This window comes from Sus scrofa, chromosome 16, assembly GCF_054392235.1.
Source record: "Sus scrofa isolate SSC_HxYL_T2T_F1_AM1 chromosome 16, Sscrofa_HxYL_maternal_Yorkshire_Landrace_v2.0, whole genome shotgun sequence".
NCBI classification, from domain to species: Eukaryota; Metazoa; Chordata; class Mammalia; order Artiodactyla; family Suidae; genus Sus; species Sus scrofa.
Genome location: NC_139398.1, coordinates 58,442,265 through 58,459,650, shown reverse-complemented (window position 1 = coordinate 58,459,650; position 17,386 = coordinate 58,442,265). Strand labels below are relative to the sequence as shown.

The window sequence follows — 17,386 nt, the reverse complement described above, 5'->3', positions numbered from 1 at the left end:
CAATGCATGGATGTCATAAGCATGTATCAGGAGTGCCTCTGCTGTTTCCATTCATACAAGCCACTCAGACAATGTTGTTAGGACATGAATGACTGGACTCAGAGCCCTGCTGGTCAAACATCTACAAGGACAGATATGGTGGGCATGTTCGATGCACTCAAAAAGGCATTTGGCAGAGGTATAGCATCACGGGTAGAATGTAACTCACGGTGATAGGAAACCGCAAATCCTACCTTCGCTGTTCAAAGAAAAAAATGTATTACATTTGTCTTCAGGAGACACAGAAATAACGCAAGTGCCTAAATACCATGCCATCTTGGGAAGTGCTGAAGCAAAGGCTGATACAAAACTGTAGATTTTTAATGAAATATTCCACCTTGGATCTTACATGTTAGAAATTAAAGTTTCTTAATAGCATAAGTGGATGTGCTACCAAAAAAAAAAAAAAAAACAACCACAAACCAAACCCACCAAACCTAGTTTTTAAACTACTGTTACCTTTGGACTTGTGTGTGAGATGTGGAAGGAGAGTTTGAAAGCAGACACTTGTGGACCAAGACCAGAGAGATCATCAGTTGTCTGGAGATGAGAGGGAGAGGGTCAGATAACTCAGTACAGTCAAGTTTGAAGGCTGACAGTCTGGCTATAAGACTGACTATTGCTCTTGATATGAGTAGCTTCATGTAAAAATGAAAAAAAAAAAAATTCGACTGTTGTTGAAGTCAGCTGCTAGACTGATCCTTTCAAAAGAATTTTAAAAGGAGCAACATTAAAAAAAAAAAAAAAAAAAAAAACCAAGCCCCCTTACCCCAGTATTTGAAGGGAGGAGAAGTCAAGCTGTGGTGAATCTAATTTGTGAGCAAGGAAAATTGAAGTTGTAAGATTCTGTGTTCACTGACCCGCGCGTTGACCGTGGTGATAATTATCCTTTACACCTCCCAACATGAGACATAAAGGCTTTTGCGTATGTCGATTGAGGAGAGAGGCCTCCCACTCTTGGCTTAAGTAGGAAAGAATGCTCTAACCACCCCTTCCTCTCCCCCCCCACCCCGGCAAGTGTAACACAATTATTTGGATGAATGAGGACTGTTACTGTGAGTCCTACAGTGGCTGCGTGACTTGAACAAGCTCCTCACAGCCCAGGGAGGGGATGCTTAGGACCATGTCTGCTTGCTCTATGGTCTAAATTGGATGGGAAGCTAGGAAGGTAACAGACCACCAGATAGAAGTGTCTTTGCAGATCGTGCCTTTTCTAAAATGGATGTTGGTTGGTTGAAATGGGTAGTCTAATGCTAGAGGGAGACAGGTTTTCTAAATGCAGCGATGATACACCTTGAAATCAGTGTTTCCAAGGAGGGTGAACCCTCCTGCCTGCCTTCTTCAGGAATGAGCTCTCTGGCCAGGGGCACTGTGTTGGCCTTCCAGTAGGTTTGTCATTGTCATCAGGGTATTTAACAAGCAGCGGATCCAAGTGGGAAAAGACCTCCCTTTGCGGTGATCCGCTTCTCCGTAATCACAAGAAAGAGAAAGTGCATGCCATCTCGTCACCCCCCCACCCCACCTGTACATCCCTTTGCTACAGCCCCCTCCCTAGATTCAAGAAGTTCACAATTCTTTATGAAACAAACATTCCCAGGTACCGTATTTTTTAAGTCTTGAAACAATGTCGTTGAACTCAGCAATACTTTGTCATATTCATATATCTTTCTCTCTCTCTTTTTTTTTTTATTGAATAAAGCAGCTTTGAAGCTTATCAGGCACTGCCCAACAAAACATTTAGTCCCCCAAAATCTGTTATGAACCTTTTAACCTTGGGCTAATAGCCAAGTACTCTGTACAAGAAAAACTGTAAAATATTTTATAGTTTTAATTCTGAAGCCATATTTTTTTTTAAATTGGCATCCTGTACATTTCTTCTTTTTTTTAAAAAAGGAAATGAATAACAAAATGAATATTAACAAAAAAAAAATCAGGGACAGTATTTTCAAGCAACAAAAACTGGGGCAAGGGGAAGCTTATTCTGAAGGTACACTGAAAACAGGTAACAACAACGAAAATAAAGAATTGCATAGCACTGTGACTTTAGCCTTCAGCACAACAAAACAGAAGCTATTTGGTTTTGATACAAATCCATCTATTTGATAGTTAGTCATCCAATATTATGTACATATTTTATATACTAAATGTCATTTTGAAGTCCTGTTTTCCAAGCTCCATTTTTCTGTTGGTAGGTTGTCTTGGTTTGAAGAGTTTAAACAAAACACTTTCTGGCACTTTGCTACAACAGAATTTCCTCTGAACGTACGTGAGCCGACGTTCCCCAAAGTGTTCCTCTTGAGCGGAAGTGCCTTTCTGCTACATATCGGTTCATTTTGTTAGAAAATGAAATAATCCACAGTGCGATGTGTCTGGGGCCACGGTGCACAGCAACACCCAGGCTGGACCAAGCGTCCCCAGGGCCAGGGCTGGGCGGCCCGTCCCCGCTCCGGTCTCCAAGGTCCCGACTTCTGAGCTGGTAAAGCTTCTGAAAGCATGAACAAGCACCATGGTGAAAGGCCTCTTTGTCCCTGCACGCAGAGATTTTTGCATTTCTTTTTCTGTGTCGTGTGTGGTTGTGGCTTTAAATTAAACTGAAAAACAAACCAAAAAAAAAAAAAAAAAAAAAAGAAAAGGGATGCTAAGCACTCCAGGTGAGAACCACACGGCCGTTGCCCAGTGCGAGGCTGCGTTGTCTCCCCTACTGCCGTTATGTCGAAAGCTCGAGTCCCATCTGCAGGCAGACGGCTTCATGTCTGCTGCTCAGGTCCCGGGTCAGGCTGGGGAGGAGCCCTGTGCTTGCCGGAGGCCTCAGAGAGTTGAACTTGAGCAGGTGGCAGGGCCGGCCCTTCATCGCCTCTGCTGCGCGTACACCGGGTAGGCTAGTGTGACGTTGAGGGAGTCGTTGTGCTGCACCAGGGACGTGTGTTGGTAGTGGAGCACCAGTTCCTTCAGGGAGCTGTACAGGTTGTAGGGCTCGGCGAAGCCGTAGCCCGTGGCCGTCTTGTTGATGACGCAGTGCTTGACCTCGCCGTCTACCCTGCAGTGGAGAGAGAGCATGCAGGCCTTGAGGAGTGTGGCTGGGATGAGGTGCCTTGGGCATGATCGTCATGCAAAAGTGCACTCGCTGTGGGCCAGCCTCTGTGGGGGCACCGGTCCTGGGTGACTTCTCACCTACGGGCCGAGTGACTGGGGAGGTAACCAGCTTCACGGAGCTGCTGTACTTGGACCAGGAGCATGGATTAAAAGGGGGACAGCAGTAATGGACGTGTGACAGGGTAGCTCTGAGAAATGAGATCATGTTCGGGGAGGGCTCAATGGCTGCCTGGAACTTGGTCAGCAGCCACTCCGTGGGGACTTCAGCCATCAGTCTGAGTGGCGCCGCCGGACCAAAGTGGTACCTTGTGATGGTGAGGAGATGATGAACAGGATTCCCTCTTCCAGGCTGGCCTGGAAACATCCACACACCTCCCCACCTATGCTTCTACCCTCTGTTCTCCTGCTCCCTTGCCCTCCTCAAAGTTCTTCCCACATCTCTCCTGTAGGGATATTCCTCTGCTTTGATGGAGGGAGATAATGGATGGTAAAATACTTGGAGAACCTCTCCCTGCTAGAGGACACGGACTTCTCCAAAATAATGTTAGTGATCCAAAGTCACTCTTCAACCACCCCCCACCAAGCCAACCTTGAGAACTACCGCCTTAAGATATTTGACAAGAGAAAGAACTTGCTGGAGATACATACACGACAGAGCAGGCGTAGCAACCCTGTTTACTGCTTTCCCGGACCAGAAAAGTGCCGTCTCGTTTCCCCCGCAGTAGGTTTTCAGCTTTGTTTCGGTTGCTGCTTCCGACATTCCACGTCTTCTCATCGTGGTGGGGCAAGTCCTCGTCGTCTTCCACTAGCGAATATTGGCTAAGGAGGCAGGAGAGAAGGGTCCCACATGAAGGTCACAGAGCCCCCCGCCGGCCCCCGGGGCCCTCGCATCACTTCCACCCCAGTTCCTGCCCCTCCTCTCATTAAGTCTGACTCAACTTTGGCCTGAGTTTCCTCATGGAATTGAGCCTGTAACTCCCTGAACAAAGAGTTAGCAGCATGAAGTGATACTCTTCCTGTTTTCAAGTCAGCAACTATGCTCAGTTACCTGGGCAGAGAGGAAGGTATTAAACAATCCTGTTTGTCCAGTTTAGATCAGGAAATTGATTGACTAGGAGGAATGCCAGTTTTCAAATAAATGAAACAAAAACATATACTTAAGCTTTAAAAATACACAAGACAGAGTTGCCCTGGCCCCTGATTATTCCCAAAATATGTTGGGATATTTCGGATGGGTCTGGGATATTATCATGGATACGGTGTCACCTTAAAGCACTATGGGGGCGGGGGGTGGGGGGGAGAGACACCTGTACTTTCCTCTGCTAAATCTTCCTTTTTGAAAATTCTGGCTAAAAAGGCTGAGTCGATGGTTTCTCCAATGAGATGTTCCAACCCTCACTTGTTCTGCACACAAAGCAAGTCATGCATTTTCCTCAAATGAAAAAACACCTTTGCTCCCTCCCCTCTGTACTACTTACTCTTCCGTGTTTTCATTGCCCAGCCACTCGTTCAACTTCTTTTGCCGAACACCTTTCTGAGTCAACCACCTGGAAAAGAGTTTTAAAAAGGAAATGCATTAAGAATCTCTCTTTCAGCAATGGCCAGTCATGTACCTCCAGGGCTCTGCTTCCAGTACGTACATCAAGTATTGGTCTCTGGTCTTTCTCAGCTGAATGAGGTCAGGTTTAATGCTGTTCATGCGCTTGTCAATCTCGCGATACTCGGCCGCCTGCTTCTTCAGGTCCTCCTCCAACCTTCTTCTGCTGTCGACAATTTCACTGATGCGAGACTTTAACTTTTCATAATTATGCATAATCCTGCAGGCAAGATAAATGCACCCGTGTCGTTAGCTGGTGCGTCATGAAGGTTCCCTCAAAGTTTCACTATTGATTCCCAGCAGCTCTCCTCAGGTAAAGAAAGCTTTCTCTTCCTGTCATTTCACAGAAAGAAAGGTCACCTTTAAACAGTATAAGAGAATTTGGGTGATGGAAAACCCTCCTCGTTTACCAACCTTTGTATTTCTTTCTCATTGCCTTCACGTTTAAACTTTTCTATGTATTCTTTGCTGTACCGCTCCTGGGTTTGGCACTGTTCTTCAAATATTTTTATGGTTTCATTAAATGCTTCAATAGCTGTTCTTTTCATTTGGATTTCCTGCAACACAATTTTAATAAGACAAGGTCATTCCTTTCATAAGGACAATTTCTTATTGCAAGACACTACCAGGACATTTGACTGGCCCTACTATCTAGCATGTAAATACTTTGTTAGCAAGGTGGGACTCTAATTCATAAAACCCCTGAAAAAAGTATCAGAGAAGCACACATTTCCTTTGGTGAATTTTCCCAATCTCTGGAAGATGACTGCTTGACAGTTTTCTCCAGTTTGCACCTTTTTAAAAAACCATCCTACTTTATCAGCAGTTTATGGCATCCTTCTGCTCCCTCTGGCGGCTCCAGATACGTGATGGCCTAGAGGAGATTAAGCCTCTGGGAAAACACTGCACTAAATGCAGCCTCTACTTTTCCTGTCAGGGCATATAATAGTTACATCCCCATTTCAGAGACTAGACAAGTTATTATGAGCTTTTACTCTAAAAAGAATCCTTTGATCAGCAGTTAGGTCAAATCAACCTAATTTATTACTTCTCATAGTTTTAGGCTTTGTTTAAAAGGTTTAGAGAAAGAGTAGGTAATCAACAATGATTCACAAATAAATGCTCTCTCGTCCCACTTTACTGGAAAAAAACTCAACCTTTTTCACTTCTTTTTTTTTAAAGCTGAATAGGTTGTAATAACTAAGAGCTCTAAAATTTTAATCTGATTTCCAAAGAAAACTCACCTGGGAAGTACGGGTATAATCTTCATATAATCTATCATATTCTCGACTTTTTTCTTGAAATTGAGTGTTATATTCATGTAATTTTTTCCCTACAGCTTCAATATTATCTTCTTTGACAACCTGATCCTGGAAGGATTAGAGATCAGAAGAAAAGGAAATTCAGTTGATAAGGTATTAAATCAAATGGCAAGTGAGGATTTTTTTCTGATGTCAGGTATTTTGTTCAAGTGTTTTATTAAGCCATGATACACTTGTGGTCACAAAAGTGACAGGCTGAAAGTTTTTCAAACCTGACTACATGGCGTTCCTCCACTTAAAAATGTTGTCGAAGCATTAAGAAGTATTTTGTTCAAATTATTGCAATGAGTAGGTGAATACCTGTTGGTATTTGGATACGGGATACAGTAATTTCACATCCAGTTTGGGATTATACTGAGCTAGAGATTCATTCCGGTAGTGGTTTATTAGTTCAACCACAGAGTTGAAGGTTAATGGGTCAGAGAAGCCGTATTTCCCATCTCGGTGAAATATTTTGATTAATTTGTTATTTCCTCCTTTCCTGTGAATGCAATATGAAAATAATGACATTAGAATTCTCTTTTTAAAATAAACGTGGGCTTTACTATCACCTTGAACATTCCAATTTTAGCTACACGCCCTAACTTACCTTAGTGTAAGAGTGTAGTCACCATGCATTTTAGTAGATGCGTCTCGTACCAAAAAGGTCCCGTCAGCTGTATCTCGAAGTTTTTCATTCACTTCTTCCCTGAAGTGAAAAGAACACGAGACAATGCTCATCTCAAGGATCTGGTGACTTTCAGGGCTTAAGAATTTATTCTTGAACCCAACACTCCAGTCACTCTGACACATCAGCACAGAAAATTGTGATTCCCTGAAAGGTTTCCACTCCAACTCCTCCCTCCCCTTAAAAAAAAAAGCAAAAAAAAAAAAGCTTAGAATAAAAATGCCACTTGATTATGTTGAAGCTAATAACATTAATTCTGAGGGTTTCTGTCTAATAAAGAGAGTGACTTTACAGTCTGCCTTTAGGCAATGCCACTTCACCCTGCTGCCTCCCTGACATCTCTGTCAATAATGAAACTTCTCGGGTATTTAATTTCCTGTGGCATCCAGCACCCACAGTTCCCCAGTGCTCAGTGACTTCTATGGTCGTCTTTGGAAGAGGACCAACTATGCTTCTTGCTTATGTTGGATGATATCCTAAAATTGGAACTTAGCAAGCTGGTGTTTTTGCTTTTCTTTCTCTTCATCTAAAACTCCCTGGCTCTAGTGAAAACTCAAGTGTTTCCAGAGCCTTACCTCGAGATATCTCCCCAGTACCATTCAGCATCTTGTAAGGACATATTGTTATTCATACCGTTGTTGGCTACAGTAGTGGGTTTTGGTGGTTTAGGAGGCAGTGCTGTGGATTAAGGAGAAAGAAGGTTTTTGCAATCCCAACTACAAATCAACATTTAAAATTCAAGCTAAGTTCTTTTAGATATATAACATCCTCAGGCAGAGAGGATGAATTGTGAAACAGCAATCGTGCACAATTCCATGAATTTTTTTTTCTTAAATTAAAAAAAAAAAAAAAAACCTCAGAAAACAGGAATGTTTTTTAAAAGAGAAGAGCTTAGAGGCCAAAAAATAAAATAGGCTGGCCATGTGAATGAATTTCAAAGTAAATCCCAGAGTCATGACATGTTTTACTTCTAGGCTCGAGCTGTATTCAAGTTTCATATCTGGTCAAATCTATCTAAAGTAAGAAACCACAAACAGAAGAGCAGGAGCAATCACATGGGTTGGTTTTAATTTCCTCTTGTTATTTAATTATACAAGACAAATTTGGTTTCTGTCCTGCACAAATGCTGTTGTGGTAATAAAAAGCTCATCTACAGCACTGTTTTAAGAGGAGGAATTGGGTTTCTCTAATCTTAGTATTTCAGGCACTGTTCTGCCAGAAGCCACTTGGAGAAACTCATCTGTGACCTAAATCTCTTTAGTATTCATGTTAATATTCTGTTTGGATAACTGTGCTCTGTATTCTGCCAAGACTGATTAAAAACCATATTCCTTTTCCTCAATGTCAAATCGTATTCATATACCAATTGGTGACAAAGACTGCAGTGTTTCTGAATTTCCTAATTGGGAGGAAGGCTAACATTGAAATAAAATAACTGAGAGAGCAAAATAAGTCCAGGATGTTCAGCTAAATTCTAAGTCATAACTTTTAAAGCACTGTTACTATTTTAAGCAAAAATTATTTCAGGAATCTAAGACTGGGACTCAATAATGGAAAGCCAACTTCTTTCCTCATTACAGTATCTTAATAGAAGAAAAAGCAGGCAAAGTCTCAACATTTGATTAGTATATAGTTTCAGGGCACCTAGAACTGAGTTGCAATCACTGCTACATTTGACATGCTTTCTAAAGTACCCGGTGTTATCACTGCAAAGTACCATACTGTTCTCATCCACTGTCAACAGAAAAGCAGCACCAAGGATGCACCTTTTAAATTAAAGGAACAATATGCAACAACAGCACCCAAACGGCAAACGAACTTGATTAACAAAAGACACGAGTGAAAAACTGGAATTCACTTCATATCCATTCAACTAAGAATAAGCATTTACCCCACACAGCCTGACCTGCTTGCTTCCACAGCCAGTCAACCAATTTGTTTCATTTTCACACTACGATTCAAACTCATTCATATTAAATTAGAACAAATTAATAAAAACAAATCCAAAAGAAGGATCTGCTAACAGTAGTTGTCAAAAAAAAAAAAAAAAAAACCAAAAAAATTAAATGCTACAACATTAACTAGCTTTCCACAAGAATACTGCAGTATTACCTGGTGGATCCATTTCTATATAAAACATCAAGTCTGTGCCACAATTTATATCTGTCTTAGCATATTCTAAATCCAGGTCTTCCATATTCCAAACAGTGTTGTACATTTGTGCGAGAGTTTCCTTGGCTGAGCTCAGTTATAAGAAAAGAGTCCGGCTTTCTTTGTAATGGTGTCTTGGAATTCATTTTAAAACCTATAAGGGGCTGCACTGTAACCTATGACATCACACAACCCAGCCAATCAAGTCAGAAAAATGTCACCAGACCACTCCTGCTTCATCATTTCTCTTCTCCACCAGCCTTAACACAGCCCCGACCTCAGGAAGCTCCTACATTTAACAGAACTGCACTGTACACACGCTCGTCGTTTCCAAAAGGGGTTTAATTTGACTGTTCTCTAGCCGTGAGTTTTCTAATTCCTTTTTTATTGCTCCTTGCAGCATGGTACGCTCCGCTGCTGGCAGGTTGACAAAAGCTGATATGCTGCAGCATGCAGCTTTCTGCTCCCCCAGTGCATCTGGGTTTATAGATAGCCGGGTCATTTTCTTGGTTTAAAAATCGTACAAAGGCATCAAAATGGTCTACTTAAGATATATTTTACAGCCCTAAAAGGCCTCCCCCTGTATATTAAACATAGGGAGGATCAAGCACTCTGGATATTTAATTTCAGTCCTCCAAAATTCACTGCAAACTCAGAACTTAAACACTGTCACGAAACTACCCATTTAGAAAGCACAGTTAAAAGAAGATGTAGAGGCAAAACTCTCTGTTAAGCATTGCAGTTAAAACTAGACTTAATAGACTATGGAAAGGACCTCCCCCCTTCCCCCCGCCGGCCGGAAAAAAAACGAAGCCATATATCAGAAGGGAGAGTATAGGCAGAGTGATCTTGGTCAAGTATTTCTCACTGATGAGCCCATTTTCAGATTTATTGTGCTAATACTGCTTGAGAGGGTGGGTGATGTAATCACTTTTGGGGGAAGGGCTCACGCTTTGGGAACAAATATTATTATTATTCTTTCTTCCAAGTGTTGCCTGTCAGAAAATCAGTTCCTCTATAATGAGAGAAGGGAGAAAAGCACCCCCCATGTACGTTTTTAAAACTATAGTAGGCTTTGTGATCTATGTCCATGTGCATGTAACATAGTTCTGTGACAATTTAAAGAACACAGAAGTCCTTGAAATTTATTCTTAGACTTTCTGTCAAATTTGGAATCATAAAACATATAGAAATAGCCGAGCAAAGGCAAAGCATTCTCTGCGTACTGTTCACATGTCTCTCTTCTAGTTTAATTCATTTCCCCCCTTAAGGAGAAGGCCGGGTCAACCTATACCCTCCCACACTAACCCACTCGTGTTTTCTCTTGGCCCAAAGATTTAAGTGAACCTAAATTCAAATTCAAAGAAAAATGATAAAAGTGGGGGTGGTGCTGAAGGAGGGAGGTGGATATGCCCTCACATAAAATTTAGAAAAAAATCCTCTTAAATAAAAATGTTAACCGCAGTCCTCCCAGCAGCTGTAAACTGCATGACAGTCCAGAGGGGCCCCACCCCCCATGCCTCTGGGGGCACTAGGTGCAAACCGGTCCTGCTGCTGGAACCCATGTGGCAAACAGACCCGGGGAAGAGGGCAGGGAGACAGGTGACTTTCCACGTCTCTCCCAGACCTGGCCAAGCCCCAGCTTCCAGACCAGCACTACTTGGTAATTACCTCCTTCCCCATTTCCAACCAAAACCCATCTTTCCCTCACACTGCGCCCCCCGAGGAACTGGGGGAGTGTCTCCCCCTAATCTCTCATCTGCCCTCCCCAGGCAGCGCTTACTACCTCCCCCCCTTTCCCTGCCACCCCCCCCCCCACCTCAACACACACCCACACACAGACACACAAAATGCAAGGTTCACAGAAGGACCGAAAACAGTGAAACAGCTAGGGGCAGAACAGTGCACAAATGAAAGGCAACTTACTTTGCAGGTTATGCATTTCAGTGGTTTCCCTTAAAAATGCCTGTATCCGACCATAAAAAAAAAAAAAAAAAAAATCCCCAAAGCAATTCCTCCAGCGCTGGAGGCGCGGAAGCCTGGCTCGGATGGAGGGAGGGTCGGACGCCTGTCCTCCTGCCGCCGCCGTGCAGTTCAGCGCCTGCCGCCGGCACAGGAGCCCGCTGCGCGCCGGGACCCGGGCCGCGCCAGGGAGGGAAAGAGCCCGCGCGCTCGCACGTCCCTTTCAGATAAAGATCGCGGCTTCATGATTAACTTGGGCAGGTTCAAATATTTGCTGAGGTAGGGATTTGGGGCGGGGGAGGGGAGCCCAAGTCCAAGTCGAAGTTGTCATCGGCTAACAAGTGGCCAGGGCTGGCCCCCGTCCTCCTGTCGCGGAGGAAGTGAGAAGGCCATTGTAGGCAGACGCAAAATATGATCACGGACCCGCGGGGCGGCGGCGGCGCGCTGCTCGCGGGGCTCAAGTGGCCACAGAGAAGCGAGGCACTAGGCGCTGCCAAACACAGGAAGTGGCTGAGCTAGTTCAGCAAAAAATAGAATCAAAGCCTTGCTTGTAAAGGCCTGAACCTCTCTCAGAACGACCCAGAACACCGTGCCCCACTCACGTCCACCTCCTCCCCCACCCCAGCACAGAGGGCTGCAGGTGTCACAAGGGAGCCCAACGGGGGCCACCCTGCAGGGAACAGGTTTACAAAGGTTTCACAGAAGGAGGCACCCAGGGAAAAGTATGTGACTCTGCACGGATACACTAGGCTCTGTAACATAAAAACCACCCCCCAAAATAAAAATCCTCCTCTGCAGCTATTTCTACGAAGTCAGTTTCAACTCCCGTTAAAATGGCCCTAAGAGGTGTGTCTGCATTAGGTTCGTGTAAATGCTACATGGGGCAAAGGACAGGAGGGCAGGGAGAATGGCACACCTTCCTAGAGTTTTTTTGCCTTTGAGAAAGTTGCAGTGAAGCCTTAGGGACTGTTGGCTGCTATTTGAAGAACTAAAATGTGGCCTAAGAAAAATTTTCACTCACATCAGCGTAGATAGCTTTACTATTATCCCATGAAGCTTACCCAGAGTAAAATCACAGAATTACTAGCTTTAAAACCAGGAAAAAATCCTCAGATCCTTCAAGCAATTCCCTCTTGCTATACTCTCTCTCTCTGGTTTGACCCCCAGTGAAGTGGTTTGCACAAGATGATAGCACAGGCTAGAATCCAGGACCAGAACCGAGCCTGCTAATGTTTGCTCCCAAACTGCTTTTTCTCCACCCACTGGCCCTGCTCTTGACTTCCCTCTGACAGAGAAAGTAAAAATTAACAAGTGAAACTGAAGTTAATTTCTTTTAAGCCACATGCAAAAAATTTCACACCTACAACAAAACTTTTTCTGTTTTCTATTTTTAGTTTTATTAGAAGAAAAAGCTACCTTCTAATTATCTTTGAAAAAAACAGGTTCTGTCTGTAATACCCTCACACTCCGTAACGAGAAGGTGACCCAAAGGTGCTGACACAGAGTCCACACTGGCAGGAACCAGCTTCAGGATTACTTGCAGTATCTGGGAAGCACTGCTGTACTCACAATGAAAGTGATTTTACAAGCTCTCCTTTGGTGCAATTGATATAATTTGAAATATCTACTTTCCCAAAGGTGGGGGGGATAGTGCATCTCCTGGCTCCTGCCAGCTGATCCCAGACACAGGGTTAGTTCAGAGAATGCCCTTGTATCCTGAGCTGCATAATCTTGCCCTACTTTTAAAAATAGTCTTTCTAAAGCTGGAAACCTCGGAAACATCCGTCTCTTAAGCATACCTGTCTGGATTCACATGACATGTCATGTCAAAACCTTCTAAGATGAAAATGCTCTCTAGTCCAACAGTCTATTTTCCCTTTCAGAAGAAAATTATCTGCTGGGAAACAGCACACTTTCTACTTAGAGAAAAAAGTCTTCAAATAGATTTGAAAACTTTGCTTCAGATTTCTCACAATATGTACAATCACCTACCATAGAGATTCTCTTATGTTACTGAAAGTGTGAGCTTTTTCCTATTTAAGTCAGTTCAGTGGTCTGTAAAACACATGCTCTTTATTAGCTTAAAAAGGGAGCCCTCTGCTGGTAGAACAGCATCAGTAACTTCTGCTTAGGAGAAAACAATCAACTTTCTGTGTATTTCATTCATCTCCCACCATGTCCAAAGTCTCATTATTTTGTGTGAGACTAATTGTCCAACTGTCACTTAATCTATATGAGTCCCTAAGAAATAAATAATAAATCAAATGCACAGATGCCTTAACAACCCAGGAAATATTTTTCATGTGCCTGCTAAGCTCTTTTAAGAAAACTTGTATTTTAACTTGTGAAACCCAGACTCTACCACCCTGGAAAACTTATATAACTGAAAACTAACTGTACCTTCTAGGTTCTTCAAAGCCCTAGGTCATACTAGTTTTCCTTTCCTCAAAAATTTTGTACAACTCACTCAGAGGCACAAAGAGGCCATATGTCACTTTCCGTGTGTGCTCTAGTCCGGAAAATGTCCCTTAATCATTAAGATAAGTATGTAAGTTACAGACTGAACACAGTATGTCCTATGTGCCAATCACCGTTGAGGAGCAAATGACCCACGAGGACCTTTCATCCTGCACAGCTTCTTACGTGGCTCTGTGGGCCACGATTTATGAACAGAAGCCCATAAAAAGGCAGTGAGAAAAAAAGTCAATGAACCAAAACCTTCTTTTAAGGATTAAATTGATGCCTCCCTTCATAATTTTAACTGAAAACAAATTAGGACAGAAAAGCCTTTAAGGGTGATAGCAATTCTTTACTCCACATCCAGGGTTCTTAATAACCCTGTGCTAAGAAAAATGTCCATCTGAGTTTATAAATAAACTCAGGTTTCCATAACACTGATGCACTCTACAAAGTATCTGAAAAGGTGTGCCCATTGCTTAGCAGAAAAAAAAGAAACCCATTCCTTGCTATTTCCCTCTCTGAGGTCCCTCGAGAGAAAGAGAAGGCTTGCACTGCAAAAACAAAAGTAAAACTGAACTATATCCACCAATACATGCTCCTCTTCAGAGCACAAATAAAACTTCCTATTTTTTGACAAAACCTAGTACACCTTGCCTGTGTTTACTCCTACCCGGCTAAACACATGTATTTTTTTCTAAGTTTCATTTCTCACCTTGGAAACAACCCTCTAATGTCAGACCACATTTTAAACCCAATAAAAAATAAATCAGAGAAAAGTAAAACTCTTTGAAAATCATTTCCCTCTACCTTAGTGCTTGCTTTCGTCTTGGTTGCAAACCAAGCCCAGAGCATTTAAAACAAGATTTATGAATCAGGCTCTTCAGGATGAATGTTTTGCAATGCACGAGTGGTTAAAAATTAACTTTGACAGGTGTAGAAGGGCAGGGGGGAGAAGAAGTCATTGATTCTCCCCCTGGGCTTGAGGGTGCAATATTAGACGTCAATTATGCTACATTAATATTTCTGAATATATCCATGAAATCTGAAATATGTAAATACACTTATAATGGGTTTCATTCAAAGGCGCCCCAAGTTAAATGGCCTGTTTTTACCTTAGTTGCCCTATAGAAATCTACTTTAGCTACCTAAGTTTCAGCAGGGTAAACACAACACACTGTGATTCAAGAAAACCTGCTGTTCAACATTAACCATTTCTTAAAAAGACTCTTGGTAACAAAGAGAACAGCAAACTATCAACCAAGTTCTAAAACTTACTCTGTGCTTAGCCTTTCAAAACCTTACTTTATGATGGAGCATGATAATGTCAGAAAAAAGAATCTATACATGTATGTGTAACTGGGTCACCATGCTGTACAGTAGAAATTTGACAGAATACATATATATATATGTATAAACCTTACTTTCCCTCCCTATAAGGGAGACAACGGTACTTCAGAGGTGTGTTGGATGCCTTAAATGAGCTGCCGTGAGAGTTCCCTGAAAGTGGAGAATTTTACCAAAGAGTAAAAAAAAAAAAAATTCATTTGGATGATTATTATGCTGTGCCCAGTTCTATGCTAGGAAGAGCTCCGAAGAAGACACAGCCTTTGTCCTTGAGAAAAGCAGCTGAGAACAGAAGAACTACACAACAGTAAAGTGTAAGAGGACAAGAGGCTTAAAGGACATAAGTGCATTGAATGGGTCAAAAACCTGCACATGGAGCCGGGAGGAGGTCCCTGGGTGCCAGTGGAGGAGGGCGCCATCTGGGGCGGCTGGGAATGCCTGTGTGTTGAGTGCACCATGTGTGGGCCCCTAGGCAAGGTGGCAGGGGGAGCTGGGACTGAGACCCTGGCCCTTCCGCACACCGAGCCACACACACCCAAAGGGCAGGAGACCAAGGCACCTGCCTCCCTCCAAGCAATGTGCCCTTGGGGCAGCAACTGCCCAGGGAGGGTCTGAGATCTGCAGGAGAGCCCCTCCAGGCTCCCAAGGGCCTGGGTCTGCAGCTGGGAATGTGGGGCTGGTGGGGAAAATGGCCTGGTAGGATCTGTACAGCACCAACCAGGAAGGCGGCTTGAAGAAAACAAGGCCAGCTCTGGCAGGGCCTTGACCACAGGGCTGGCGCAACCGATACTGAGGACATACTCCATATGACAGGGTCAGGAGGAGCGTCATCCCTTCCCATGTCACTTAATTCTCACAGCCACCCAAGGAGAGAGGCAGTGTTCCCATTTCACAGACGGGGGAACAGTTTGCAAAGGCGGAATGACTTGATGATGAACTTGGCAAGTAGAGAGTAAAAGCTGGGATTTAAACCCAGATCTATTTGACACACATTGTTCTTTCCACGGCACAAAGGACAGATGGATGGACAGACCGAGTGACTCTGAGCTTGATCCCCAAAGCTATACAAAATGCACTGGGGCTCTTTAGTCTGTGTGACCCATGTGAGCAAAGAGCACGTATTTTTAGTTTATTACTTGCTGGAAACTTCGGAGGGCTCTGTGACTGGACAGTAAAAGCAGCCTCATGGCCCAGGAAGGTTCCAAAACCCCAGGCAGCAGAGAGAGCAGCAGGCTGGCGTCCCAGGCCAGGTTCCCCGGCAGGCCGAGCTCTGGCTCGCACTGGTTGGGGTGGCACCAGGTAAAACCATCAGCCTCTGTGGGCTCAGTTTCCTCCTGTGCAAAGGAGGAGAGCTGGACAATACTTTTGGCACTCAAGTGATGCTTTTTATGATACTGTCACTTAAAATATTTACTGCTCTTTCAAATCTGGTAAAAATATCAAGTTGTTATTTTTGTCCTTCACAAATGATTCTGAATAAATCTTTGAAACTTCTTGAAGAGAAATGCTATTTCTCCTTCCCCTTTTGAAATTGCACCTATTCTTCAAAGCCCATTTCAGTCCTCTTTTTTTTTTTTCCTCTGAGCTTTTTCTGTCTACTCAATTATCCTAAAACGTCACCAATCACATCTTGCAGATTCTCTTTATACTTACAGTACATGCCCTCCCACCTAGAATTTAATTAGATACTATGTGCTAACGGGTCTTATTTGAATTGACATGCTGCCTCCAACACCATTGCTTCTGTCTATCATTTCAAGTTCTCCCTGCTGACAACTAGAATAGGGGTCTACTTGCCTCACGACAGTCTTGCTTCTCCCCCACCCCCCAAACACCATTCGAGACCTCATTTCTATTCACGACAATCAAGTTATTGCAAGTGAATGATTTATGACTGTGCCCCAGAGGTGCGGCCGGGACTGCGTTTCCCAGCTCTCCGGGAAAGACGCCATGAAAACTTACCGCACACCTACCAGGCCTGAGAAGTCATTTCTCGAACCTGTGGCGCCCTGACAATCATTTGCACTGAAGCCATTCCCGAATACAAAGGTGTTCAGGATGAGAACATTGTGTTGGGGTGGGTAGTGTCTTTTCACCAGCGGAGAGGTGCTGAAGCAGCTATGTCAATTTCCAGAATAGCTAAGAGATATCCCACCAAGGGGGTAATGACTCAAACTAGGGTTTAAAAATGACTTGGATGCAATTTTTTGGAAGAGTCCGCATGTGTTCTGGGATAGTCTAGCAAACATTCAAGGCTTTCTTCATCATTCTTCCAGAGAGCTGACGGAACTAATCCGCCTTTGAAACTGTCACACTGGTTTCTTAAGAGAAGAGTGCAGCGAGGGTCTATGACACAACCAGTGGTTTTAAGTGTGCCCTATGAAAATGGCTGCAGATGAATTTTTCCTTGGGTGGAATTAGGCTGAAACTGAGAAAGACATTCAACCAGTTTACGCCAAGCAGATGCACTAAATCCCATCATGGATTCCGGTGCGCCCTGTATAGTAGAAATCCTCAAAACTCCACAGGAGTTCATGGATATCTGTCAAACCCTGTCTGGCTTTGAGCTTCCGTGTCTCCCCTCTCCTGAGGGGTGGTCACTGAGAAGACTGGGACCACCCTGCTGCCTGCAGGCAGGGCCAGCTCTCCCTGTCTCTGAGAAGGACCTCCACAGGTCAGGAGGAAATGAAAGAGCAGAACTCGATCCTCTGGCCCAGACCCTGTTCTACTCTTGCCGGTCCTCTTCCCTCC

The 17,386-nt window shown here is 43.6% G+C and overlaps 1 protein-coding gene across 3 annotated transcripts in view; it reads right to left on the bottom strand.

Moving 5' to 3' along the window:
* Positions 1 to 1,844: 1,844 nt before the first annotated feature.
* Positions 1,845 to 17,386, bottom strand: part of PIK3R1 (phosphoinositide-3-kinase regulatory subunit 1) — an 85,743-nt gene continuing 70,201 nt past the window's right edge. For 2 of the 3 annotated variants that reach the window (XM_021076848.2, XM_021076847.2), the window contains exons 8-16: positions 7,294 to 7,396; positions 6,641 to 6,739; positions 6,352 to 6,532; positions 5,974 to 6,099; positions 5,144 to 5,286; positions 4,773 to 4,949; positions 4,611 to 4,679; positions 3,781 to 3,951; positions 1,845 to 3,076 (exon numbers count right to left, since the gene is read on the bottom strand). In XM_021076848.2, coding sequence (XP_020932507.1) covers positions 2,887 to 3,076; positions 3,781 to 3,951; positions 4,611 to 4,679; positions 4,773 to 4,949; positions 5,144 to 5,286; positions 5,974 to 6,099; positions 6,352 to 6,532; positions 6,641 to 6,739; positions 7,294 to 7,396 — 1,259 coding nt within the window. In that variant the 3' untranslated portion in view covers positions 1,845 to 2,886. Of the gene's footprint in view, positions 3,077 to 3,780; positions 3,952 to 4,610; positions 4,680 to 4,772; positions 4,950 to 5,143; positions 5,287 to 5,973; positions 6,100 to 6,351; positions 6,533 to 6,640; positions 6,740 to 7,293; positions 7,397 to 8,830; positions 8,994 to 17,386 lie in introns of those variants that run through there. The other variant, XM_005672504.4, reaches the window with a different exon arrangement.